Below are 13,469 nucleotides of genomic sequence, written 5' to 3'. Positions count from 1 at the left end.
AGAATACCTCGAGATTGGCAGAATGCCCTGCAAAATACCCCGAGATTGCCACCAGAGCACTTAAATCCCCATTGCCATTTCCGACAACCTATCAATGTAAAGCGGGGTATTCTGCAGTAACAGCAACCAAAACAAAGCAACGGAATAAACAGGACATAAGCAACACACTTCGGGTGTCATTGTCTCCGATTACCCCCAGATGCATTTATTGCAAAGAAACAGGCTCAGGGTTGTCATTGATTTAACATTCTACTAAATTAAAATGTTAAATCACTTTATATTTTTTTTGGTGTAACTGTGTTTTATATTGAAGGCATGTTTAAATACAATTAAATTAAAATTCAAAAACCAAAATAATTTAAAATATAAACAATCAACGTCCCCCACCCCACCGGGCCGCGGTAAAATTATCAAACGTTGACAAGTCTGTTGTGATAAAAAGGTTGGGGAACACTGTTTCAGACGACCAAATTAGCAAAATAGAAACTTTCGACCTATATCTCTTGACCAAATTTTTAAATTCTATGGGACCATTGTTTTCTAAATTGCAACTTCCCCCTTCCTTTTTAAAGAGTCAGGAATTCAATTCGTCGAAAAGAAAAGGTATGTTTATTGAGAGACTGTACGTTTTTATCTCCTATTTCTTAACTTAAACTATCATTTGATCTAACTAATTAGTATATTTCAGATAAGGACTTCGAACCTACAAGATTGAGTCCTAGTACATCATAAAAAATTCTGGATCAAATTACTGTATAAAGTGCGGTACTTTGGGGGCAAAATCCGTAAAATCCATTTTTACCTGAGGACTGTTTTTCGAAGGTTAAGTCGTAATATGAAATTATGGTTTTTTGCGAATAATATTCTATTTTTATAACTGCAGAGAGTTTGTAACTGTTACTCATGACAGCTGCGCTTATCTTGAAAATGGATCAAAACGTCAAATAAGGTGGAAAGCCACAGTTTTGTGAAAATGAAAAGCGCTTGTGGTATAATTTTTAAGATTCAAAAACTTACTCCAGTGCTGCATTACTTGGGTTCATAAACATTTGCAAAAACTGGGAATATGGTAGGGATTTTGATAATTTTCATCTAGGTCGAAAAATGTCGCCAAATTGGCTATTTTTTAAAAAAAGTTAAATAACTTTTAAAATGTTTAAGTTATTTGTCTGTTCTAAAACCTAGAAAAGTCTTCACGGCAAGTTTACACAGATAGTTTAAAATCATCGCATTGCTCCGAGTGTGAGGCAATTAAACTATGTTTTTTAAAATTTTCTTGGGAGATAGAGCTTCGAAAAACAGCGTTAAGATATTAGACCGTAATTTTTGCAGTAATTTTTATTTAATTTGAGTGATTCAGCGATTTTATGGTAATTCAACAATTAAAACATTGCGGTATATCAGATTTTTTTAATTCAGTAGAGTGTTCCATTTAAAATGAATTTAATGGTAAAAAGTACCACACCTTGAGTACCAATACTTTTTACCGGAACTTTATCCGGAATTTCTTACAGTGTAAGTTATTTTTTATATATATTTTTTTCTTCGGATCATTAGATCAAAAGTTATACAGGACGTTCGCTTTTTTGGAACACTATACAATATTTTAAAATGTTTAATATTTCATTAAAAAAAGGTCTTTAAATTAAAAGTTTACTTTACTATTCATAGGATTAGAAGACAAATTATTACATTTAAAAGGACAAATGATGTATATGGAAGAGTGGAAGAGTATGGTCTATCTAGGAACTCCTGTGTAAGTTGAATTTTAATTTAAAAATTTGTAAAATTCATTTTATGTCAGTGCATATTACCCTAAGTTGCAGTTTTTAATAATTTCCTTCAGTATATGTTATAATCATTGCTCTCATTATATTTAATAAACAATGCCTACATTTTTATTTATTATAAATTTGTATTGTTTTTACATATTTTATAGATAATTATTCCTAACAGTAATTATATTTAATAATCATTGCTCTCATTATATTTAAAAAACATTGTAAACTGATTAACCAGGTCGCATGATAGCATTTAAAGGAATGGTAAATTTGAACTAATAAGGATGAGTTTAGAACAAGGCAGCTCAAAATAGTGTAATTATTAGTGGTAGTTTCCTTACAAAAAATAAGGTGTTTTGAGGTTGACAGGTTAAAAAAAATATACCTGAGATAGAAAATGAGATTATGTTTTGGACCAAAAATGACCTCATTAATAAATCTCAATTTCAACCTTATTTACCCTTCACAAAATCAGCCTCATATCTAACTCAGAAATAGTTTTAATTTAGATCGGGTGAAATTCACATCTCAAATATATGTATTTGCTTGAAGATAAGAAAAATAAATCCATACACTTCAAAAACAACCTCCCTAAGCTATTTGCTCTAAAGTAGGTTTTTATCAACCTCAAAACAACCTCAAGTGTGAATGAATACATATTTTGAATATGCACCTTGGGAGGTGGATATTTTAAAAATGTTTTTGTAACCAACTTCGAATAAATCTCAAATCAATCTTGACATTTAAAAACAAACTCATATAAACCTCAAAAATACCTTACATTTTTGTAAGGGAAGACAATAGCACCATTTTTTCACTCATGCCAAATACAATCAGTATAATCATAACTTTTTGATTACCTCTAATCGCCTTAATTATCACAATTTGATAACATTTGTTTGACCTCTGTTTTTGATGCAAACCCTTATTGAAAATATTTTATATTAACTATTCCCAGCTGCTCATTCTAGACGCCAATAACAACAAAATAACAACAACACTTAACGTCGTCAGTAACAACAAACACTTAACGATAAATACTCACATTAAGCCATTAAAAATTGTACTGCAGCGCGTTCTATAATTTTCCATATTAGCACGACTTTACATTAACGTCATATGCTCTCATGCGAGCTGGTTTATCATTTATATACAGTTTAAGGTGCACTCCACATGCTGTGGCTGCTATATTTCTAATGCTGTCACTTGATTCACATCTTATTTGAGTAACCTTTCTCCATAGTATTAATATCTAATATAAATATATTTTTAAATTTTTTTTCTATCTTGTTTTCGTGTCTTTCTCAGCGTTCATAAATAAACGAAATCTATTTTCTATTTCTTAAGATCAATTTCTTAAGCTTCTTCGAATAAGCGAAACATTTACCAAGTCCAAAATTTAATATTAAGAAATACTTATATCCTACTTTTGCTACCAAAATATATCTACACACTAACTGGTCGTTTAATCAATGGTAAATAATTGATTGTTTGCAAATGGGGGCAATTTTATTTAACAGAAAAGTATATTCTTGGAATGCTATAGAAATACATAATATCCCTATCAAGATACCTTAGGAATTTTAAAAAAAATCCTATGAAAAGCAATACTTGGTAAAAAAAATCTTAAGTTTTCATTATTATCCTCGCAGTAAGTTAGATCGAAATGTTGCAACAATATAATTAGGAAGCATTACACCACGATGTCAGAGGAACCAACCAATGTTCTTTTAATGGCTTTTAAAGCCGATATAAAACGACCTTCATTACAATAGTTAAATTACAAAATCCTTATCCATGAGCAAAGAAGTTTTTAGAAATATCATTAGTCTTTATTACCAAACATTACTGAAAGGGAAAGTGTAGTAAGAAAAAACACTGTAATGGTATTATTTATAAAAGATTAAGCAAAGATTTGATAAATTTCCTCTGCGTTCTATTAAGACATAACTATTATAGTAAAGTTTATAAGCAGAATTTTACTTTCCATCATTTTGAACTTATCTTGCATATTTATCCTTACTAAAATTTTACTGCTTGTTTTCATTTTTAATGATACGTAAACTAATAACAATGCATACTTATTATTTTTTTTTCATTTGAAGAAGTTATTTCAGTCTGCACTAGCCACATGACATTCGGTCAGTGTGGGCAAATTATGCATTTCATCTATTCACAGTCAGAATTTTTTCGGGAAAAAAATGGTTAAATAACAATTTATTTCATTGTTATTTTATCATATTCAAACAAAAGAGTCAAATAACCATAAAATCGCCATAAGACAGTATTCAAACTGTTAGCCGTAAGAATAACTGTTTATTAACTGCTTTCAACTTATACTGTTAAACAACCAGATATTTATCGCACCAAGTAGAGGCACTTTATTAAGCTACTTGCAGCGTCCATTACATATTATATGCAGCGTTCATTACATATCCAGATTGCATTACATATTATAGCCGAGAGGGCTAATCTGGTGATCTCATGACAGAACGAAGATTCGAGTCCAAGCATTCACACCACAATACTTCTTTCATTCCCTTCAACAAATGGAGAATTTCCAGTGTCCAGCACTTCCCAATTTATGACCCTGGACTATTAGATTACGATACTCTCATTCACGCATAGATGACACCACCATAAAGCTGCTTCGTACAAAAAGATTACAATACTTGATCTAAATGTTTTCTTGTCTTCTGGAGTGGGGTCAAAATTACAGGGCGTCGGAGTTGAACAACGGTAGCCGTAAACTCAAAATTGCGTCGTTTGTTCAACGATGGTTATAATAATAAATAATAATAATAAGATTCGAAGTAATTAAATAGTTTATGTTGACTGGTTCTTTTTTTGGGGGGGGGGATTTTTCTACGTGAAGTAAAAACTAGTCGTAATGACTTTAAATACATTATTGCTAGAAACAATGTGTTAGTTATGTAAATATATTGTCCATCTAATTATAACAATGAAAGGAGTAATAGTAAGAAAGATGGCTTTGTCTTTATTTCAACAAATATTTGAATCGTTTCATTCGGCGATAAGTTGATATTTAAAACCTAGCTTCTTACATAATTTATATAAAGTATAAAATATGAAAGATTAAGCATTAAAGAAATTGGAGATGAAAAAAGCAACTTTAGATTGCGAAGTCATCGAAAATAAACTGTATAAGCACTTTCGGGAGCTGATGAGCGATAGCGAGGAGAGAGTGGAATTATTTAGAAATAAGAAAATATTTTTTTATTGAAGTTGTTTTTAAATTTTATTTTATGAAGTAGTTTGAAAAATCAGTATTAAATCTTCTTAGCTGAAAGATAAACGCATTGACAGAATTTCGGAAATTCACACTTTTCTAGTGCTTTTAAAATAATAATGATCATAATAATATATTTATATATATATATATAGCATAATAAATAAATACAAAAAACACGAAGAAAATTAAGAGAAACAATAAGTATTATTTATTGCGCATAAGCTGCAAGTAAATAGAACTCATAAAATAAGTTCAAAATGAAGAGAAAACAAGGGAAAAATTACAGAACAATGGAAGAAGGGGGAGGGAGAGATAATAATAATAATAAAAATAGCAAGAAACCGAAAGAAAAAAAAAATTCGAAGAAAAAGGCAAAAATTCTTAAAAAATCCGGATTTTTATGAAGAAATAAAGAAATTTCCTTTCATAGCAAACATTTTTTAATAAAAAAACATTAAATTTTTTAAGCATTTTTCAGAAAATTAGGAAAAGAAATTTTTGTTACAACCAACGTTACTTTTCTTTAAACTAAAAAAAAGTAAAAGGATTTTATAAAAGGATTTTGAAAAAAAGTGAATTTAAAATAATTAAGAGCTAATGAAAGCACTCTCTCTTTTTACTCAAACTTTCGTTAGTTGTAATGAAAATATAACTACTACAGATGTTCCAGTAGTTTACCATGTATTTACGGATACTAGCAACGGAAATGAAATCGGGATTATATGTGCCTGGAAATATATATATTACTGACTACTGATATTTGTAACAGTTATCGTATGATCATATATAAATATGATCTGTGATAGTTACTGGTACATGATTAATTGACAATCTCACTAAAAGATTAAAACCTAGATTTTCATTAAAACCAATTCCACTTCTAAAAACTAAAGTTATTTTAACCAAGTTTCGTGCCTTAAAATACTTTTAACTATTCAAAACAAGCTGAAACTAATCTGAAAATTAAAGCGTTATTTAGAAAAAATTAACTGTCTTCATTATGCTTACTTTTAACTCTTTATACTCAATGATATTTAATTGCACTTTTATATTAATTCGCTAAACCAGAAAACTTTTCATTTAAACCAATTCAAATCTAAAAAGCTTAAGTTATTTGACTAAGCTTAGTGCATTTAGGTACTTTTAACTGTTCAAAACAAGTTAAAACTAGTCTGAAAATTGAAACGCTATTTAGACAAAATTAACTGTCTTCACTATGCCTTCTTTTAACTCTTTATACTCGTTGATATTTAATTGGACTTTTAATATTATTTTTTTCTAAAACGGAAAGCTTCGTATTAAAACCAATTCAAATTCTAAATACTAAAGTTATTTTACTAAACTTGGTGCATTAATGTATTTTTAACTATTCAAAACAAGCTAAAATTAGTTTGAAATTAAAAAGTTATTTAGACAAAATTAACTGTCTTCATTATGCTTACTTTTAACTCTTTATACTCAATGATATTTAATTGCACTTTTATATTAATTCGCTAAACCAGAAAACTTTTCATTTAAACCAATTCAAATCTAAAAAGCTTAAGTTATTTGACTAAGCTTAGTGCATTTAGGTACTTTTAACTGTTCAAAACAAGTTAAAACTAGTCTGAAAATTGAAACGCTATTTAGACAAAATTAACTGTCTTCACTATGCCTACTTTTAACTCTTTATACTCGTTGATATTTAATTGGACTTTTAATATTATTTTTTTCTAAAATGGAAAGCTTCGTATTAAAACCAATTCAAATTCTAAATACTAAAGTTATTTTACTAAACTTGGTGCATTAATGTATTTTTAACTATTCAAAACAAGCTAAAATTAGTTTGAAATTAAAAAGTTATTTAGACAAAATTAACTGTCTTCATTATGCTTACTTTTAACTCTTTATACTCATTGATATTTAATTGCACTTTTATATTAATTCGCTAAACCAGAAAACTTTTTATTTAAGCCAATTCAAATCTAGAAAACTTAAGTTATTTGACTAAACTTGGTGCGTTTAGGTACTTTTAACTGTTCAAAACAAGCTAAAATTAGTCTGAAAGTTTAAACGATATTTGGACAAAATGAAATATTTTCACTGTGCTTACTTTTACCTATGATATTACTCGTTGATATTTAATGGCACTCAACCGTTAAAGAATAAATGTATTTTAAAACTTCTAACAGAAAGTCGTTAAATTTTTCTTTCTACTGATTTTAAGTGAACTCTTAAGCCCATTTAATATTCTTGGAAATAAATGTTATACCATTATATTTCGCATTAGCTATACGTGTTTGCTTTATCTTCAGAGTGAAATAAACACGTGGAAGTTAAAATAAAAGGATGATACTACTTAAAGAGATAGTGTCTGTAGCGTTAAAAATGTACTTACGAGTAATAAATTTAATGTGAATATCAATTGTGTAAATTTTTTATTTTATTTTTTTTGAACAATTTTGTAAAATTTAGTAGAGTAATTGAAATTGATTCCAAGCAGCATTGTTAAATTTTCTTAGTGTTAGTTTAAAAAGATAGTTCTATTTTGTAATAATTAATTTAAGTTAAAAAGTACATTTTTATGTAGTGAAGATAAGCAATAGTTTTTCATCGGATAATGAGTTCAGCACTTAAAAATGAATATTTTAATTAAATGTGAACATAAATAAAATAAAAAAAATTCCCCTTTGTTCTTAAGATTTTGAAGGATAGATTGAAATAGCTTCCGATTTCTATAATTATCTTTTTTCAACTTAATTTTTTCTAAAGAAAAATGTTATTTTAAGAGTGAAATAGCATTCACGATGTAACTATTTGACTATATAATCCTTAAGAAGAATACGAGATAAAAAAAAAAGTTAAACTCAGAAATGTCAAACATAAAATTGTAGAGATATAGGGAATATCATAGATATAGGGGTTCTATCATAGATATAGGGTATAATATAGACATATAAACTATTGCTCTATATTAGTCCTTATATACTGCAGTGAAGTAGCATATTTCGTGAGCAAATTCTCTACTCAAAAACTAATTAAATTTAAACCCTAGATTGTGTACTAAGGATGATGCTATACGGCAGCATCTGCAGTTGTATTCTATTTAACTGTTCTAATATAATTATTTGTGAAATTTATCGTTGGGTTTTGCCTTTTGATATTTCCATCGCAAACATTTATTCTTATTGATAGTGTTAAAGAACGTAGTTGGTTTTTATTAATGCAAATTTATCGGCCTAACTGTAAAAATAAAACTCACTACTCCGTAAAAAACTTCGGGATCAAATCATTGTATAAAGTACCAGCACTTTGGGTGCACCATCCGTAAAATCCAGTTTACCGTAAAATCCATAATAACCGTAAAATATTATACCCTAATTTTTATAGTAATATTTATTTAATGAGAGTGATTATTACTGTGAAAATTACGGTATATCAGATTTTTTGTTCAATAGCATGTTACGGCATCTTGACTGTTGATACTTATTACCGAAATTTGATCCTGAATTTTTTACTGTGTATAACAAATGTGTATTTTTTACTTTTGAATTTAATAGCTCCGCATCCTACTCGCTTTGCTAAACAACCCTTAAAATTTCTGCATAATCATTTTTAAATACATTCTTGAAATAATTTTATTTATTACCTAATGGGTTCTGACTTCGCTCACGAAATCTCACGATTGCTACAATTATATTTTGTTCAATTATATGTACAATTATATGTAGTAATAAGTTGAAAGATCACAAAATATTGTTTTATTGCATAAACACAGTGTTGGTATCACGAATTTATATCCCGATTTTAATGTTACAAAAAATCTAAACATAATCATTTTGAATGGTTAAAAAAAACCTTTTTTCAATTCATCTACAATTTTTACTACATATAAACACAATAACCATTGCCTACATTTTTATTTATTATAAATTTGTATAGATTTTACATATTTTATTTATAACTATTTCTAATAGCAATTATATTTAATAATCATTGCTCTCAATATATTTAAAAAACATTGCCTATACTTTCATTGATGTTCAATTTGTGTAGTTTTAACATATTTTATTTATAAATATTCCTAACAATAATTATACATTGCCCGCAGTAGGGTTTAAAATTGGAAAAAAATGTTCTAATAAATCGCTATATGTGTTTCATTTTAGGGTGTATAGTTTTTGTAGAAAAAGACTTAAGTAGTTTTGTGATGTGAATTTAGAATTATTTTTATCTCGAACCTTTGTAAACTTGCTATGTTGGGCTAAGATTGTAGTTTCTATATTTGGTGACAAAGGCCCGAGAAAGGTTCGCAATGTAGGCTTAATATTGGGGAATCTATATTTTATCATATTTGTTTATATAAGGGTTGCGTAAAACAAGTAATGGACAAGTTTAATAGCATCAGAAATATATTAATGAGAGCACTTTAGAGGGTTATAAAGGAATGTAAGAGGAGTTCGCCGCAGATTATGTTGACTGGTCAACCAGGTCGCATGACGGCATTAAAAGTGAGGGTAAATTTGAACTAATAAGGATGCGTCCTGAACAAGACAACTCAAAATAGTGTAATTTTTAGTGGTAGTTCCCTTAATACCTGAGATATACCTGAAATATACCTGAGATAGAAAATTAGGTAATGTTTTGCACCAAAAATAACCTCATTAATAAACCTAAATTTCAGCCTCATTTACACCTCACAAAATCAGCTTCATATATAACTTAGAAATTATTATTTAGAATTTATTATATTTAGAATTTACAATTTAATACATATTAAGTTTCTGATTACTATATCAAATCCTTGTATGTTTTATGTCAAAGAGACTTAGTGCTAAAATTAAATTCCTAAGATTGCACTGAAATTTTCTATTCAATATTTCACAAAATAATATCCACAAATAATTGTGTTATACATACAATAAATTAATTGTGAAAAATGAAATAGTGCTTTCATCATCAAATTATTGAAAATTGCCATTTTTAGAATGCGTGACTTGGATGCAATGGTACATACTGGACTCTACATCAATGATCTAAGCATGCATGATTTTAGCCGAGATATGGTGCTGGCCGGACAACAACAATCCGCAGAATTGAAGCTGGCTTTGGATCAGGTTTGTTTATTTTTCCTACTTCTTAATTATTTTACTAGGCAGAAATTTTTTAAAAAAAATTTCCCGTTTCCCAGATGAATATTTTTAATTCCTAATGGTTTCAAGCTGAACATAAATATGATAAGGAAAACCTGAGAGCCGAGATGGCTCAAGGGACAGAGAGCTCGCTTTCAAATGAGGTGAATCGGGTTCGAATCCCGGTAGATACCATATCTGCACCCGGCTTGCACCGACCACAGTGCTGACGTGAAATATCCTCAGTGGTAGACAGATCATGGCTTTGAGTCCACTTGCCGTCAGGTTAATCGTGGGAGGTTCTCGTGATCTTATTCTCCATGTAATGCAAATGCGGGTTAGTTCCATCAAAGAGTCTTCCATTAAATCAAATTTTTTTCTCAATACTTGATCCATGAGTTCCTTTGTCTTCTGGATTAGGATCAAAATTACAAGACTACGGAGTTGAACATTTGTAGTCGTAAATCCAAAATCGGATCGGCTGTTCAACGACGGCTACGAAATAAAATAAAAAGAAACACCTGAAATATCTGCGACTTTTTTCTTGCACCACACATGCATTGTTTAGAAAAGTATATTGTTACAAATTTTTAAATATTTGTATAATTTTGTAATTATTTTTTTGTCATGAGGCTAAATGCCTCAGACGGACTAGGAATGATCCAAGAAGAAGATGAAGAGAAGAAGATCTAAGAATGATCTTTCGAACAAATTAGAGAATTTGTAAGAAAGGCGTGGAATTCTAACGTAATTTTGAAAGAAAATAAGGCTTAATGCATTCGTTGTGGAAGTTTCGATTTGGCAAAATTTTTGCCGACTTGGCGATACTTGGCGACCACAGTATCAGAATGATTATGACAGTCTAGGTGACAGAATGATTGTTCTGAAAAATTCGAGTTTCAAAGCGATAGGATCAATATTTGCGGGAATAGTCTAGAATCATATCGAATCATATCTAGAATCAAGTTCCGAGGTGACGCAATACCTTTCAGATGAGAGGAGGCCTTAGTACTGGTTACCATAAATAAGAAATTTGATCATTTAGTAGTCCAAACGTAATGTCATCTTTCTTGCTTTCCCAAACTGCGCACCTTAGTAGCAAGAGAGTAGTGACATCTTTCTTATTTTTCTCCATTACGCAGTTTACGTTCGTTACGTCGGACTACTAAATTAATCCGTGCTGAGGCCTTCTCTGTTCTAGGAGGTGTCGCAGGTGTCGTCGCCAAACCTATATAAATATTAGTGTTCCTCGTAGAGTAGGGATTAGTTTGCTTGCGACTGCGGTAGTTCTGCTTTGCTAGTCTGTAGGGAACCGCGTTAAAAAGTCTATGTTACGCTGTATTACGCTTTTATTTGAGCTGTAATTGAGAGCTAAAAATAGCTGTATTTTCTGGAAGATTCTGTTAAGATTTTTTCAGAAGTCTTTTGGACTGTTTTGTTCATTTCTAATTGAAACGAGCCCCTGCGCTCGGTACGGTATAGATGTCCATATGCTTTAATATACATTAAGAACACCTTAATATGCTTGAGATTTCTTAATTGCATTGTAAATCTGTATTTCTTTACTTCAAAGAAATTTCCTAAACTGAGAGTTTCTGAAAGGCTGCTTAATCTAAAATCTCGCAAAATTTGATTTAATGTATTTTTTATTTTATTTTTTTGACACTGAGTAGAGGGAAGTTTCTTTGCTGGTTTTGGACAGTATATGTACAAGGTATATTATATCTGTATAATAATAATATTAAATAATAAAATATTATAATAAAATGAATTTGATAGAACAATAAGAGCTGAGGTGGCTCTGGGGATAGAACGTTCGCCTTCCAATGGGGTCAACAGGGTTAGAATCCCAGCGATGGCTGGTCTATACGAATTCCACACCCGGCTTGCCCCAATCACAGTGCTGACGTAAAATATCCTCAGTGGTAGACGGATCATGGGTTTGAGTCCCGTTACCATCAAGTTAGCCATGGGAGTTTTTCATAGTTTTCCTCTCCAAGTAACGAAAATGCAGGTTAGTTCCATCAAAATGTCTTCCACGAAGGCAAATTTCTCCAAATACTTGATCTAGAAGTTCCCTGGTCTTCTGTAGTGGGTTCAAAATGACAAGGCTACGGAGATGAACATTAGTAGTCGTAAACCCGAAAATTGGATCTCCTGTTTAACGACGGTTATAAAATAAAATAATATAATAAAATAATATAGTAAAATAATATAATACAGTGACTTGCAGCACCGTACATACATATATTGCATTGTACTTTAATGTAATGCAATATAAAGCATGTGATGCATTATATTTAAGTTTGAAAAACGCATCCTATGTAACGAAAAACCTAAATTTTTTTGCAAAGAGGGCTAATTACCTTTTTTTTAGTATTGTATTTCTGTTTAGCAGGTTAAACTCATTCAGGATCAGGTACTCTCACCTGAGAACTGTTGAATTAACTGTTGGTCTCAGTCATCAAATATCTACACTAACCATATTGCACTTAGCACTTAATTTGCATTGATAAATATTTTTTCCCATAAAAGCTAAAATATCGAAACGCTTTTTAACTTATTATGAAATATAGTATTTTTATTTTTTTTAAAATCTGGTTTTCTATTTTTAAGAAATATTTTTTAATTCATAGAATCTTCAAACTTGAATTAATTTACTAGAAAAAATTTTATCTTTTCACGTATGCATTTTTTCTTAATATATTCGAATTTGCCTAGCTTTCAACTGTCCCTTGCGTTTAATTAAAATTATCGATTTGTTGAAGACATTCTGAAGATTTGTGGAATCATTATTGCGTAATTCTAAAAAGAAAAATCTTGTTAAGAATTTACTACAATTCCCAATTTATCTCAGAAAAGGTGATTAAATTAAATTCTTTGACTCTCAAATTGATTATGCAAATACATTTTAATTGGAATCGTGTTATGCCTTTGACCACGGAATAAAGGGAGGAGTTATTTTCAATATTGGCGGTATTGTTTCGGCGTTAGAAAGGAAAGTGACTCGCCAAAACGACTTGTTGATGGAATAAATATATTCGACAGACTAGACAGTAAGTACTGTCGGAAATTTACGGATAATGACTGCAAATTGACTGCGTGTTCCATGTCAATTTAGTCAAAGGAGGGATTTTGCGATAAAGAATTATTGGGTGGAATAGTTGTAAACGAGTTCGCGGAATGGATAGATTTCTATTTTTCGCTTTATTATGCTTTCGAGTTCAATGATAATTTTTTTTTTTGTATAAAAATTTCTTAAAATTAACTTTCCTCAAAAATATTCTATAATGATCTGATTGTTTAATGTAAGAAATATTAAAT

General features: G+C 29.8%; 1 protein-coding gene across 1 annotated transcript in view; it reads left to right on the top strand.

The window, feature by feature from the left end:
* The window catches only part of LOC107446971 (soluble guanylate cyclase 88E), a 217,215-nt gene that overhangs the window by 152,461 nt on the left and 51,285 nt on the right, over positions 1 to 13,469 (top strand). Inside the window, exons 5-6 of the mRNA XM_043047850.3 lie at positions 1,672 to 1,756; positions 10,001 to 10,130. Coding sequence (XP_042903784.2) covers positions 1,672 to 1,756; positions 10,001 to 10,130 — 215 coding nt within the window. The remainder of the gene's footprint in view (positions 1 to 1,671; positions 1,757 to 10,000; positions 10,131 to 13,469) is intronic.

Source organism: Parasteatoda tepidariorum, chromosome 10 (genome assembly GCF_982258835.1).
Source record: "Parasteatoda tepidariorum strain Cologne lab strain chromosome 10, Ptep-v5.0, whole genome shotgun sequence".
In the NCBI taxonomy this organism is placed as follows: Eukaryota; Metazoa; Arthropoda; class Arachnida; order Araneae; family Theridiidae; genus Parasteatoda; species Parasteatoda tepidariorum.
The sequence above is the reverse complement of the archived record's forward strand: the minus strand, read 5'-3'. Positions and strand labels throughout refer to the sequence as shown.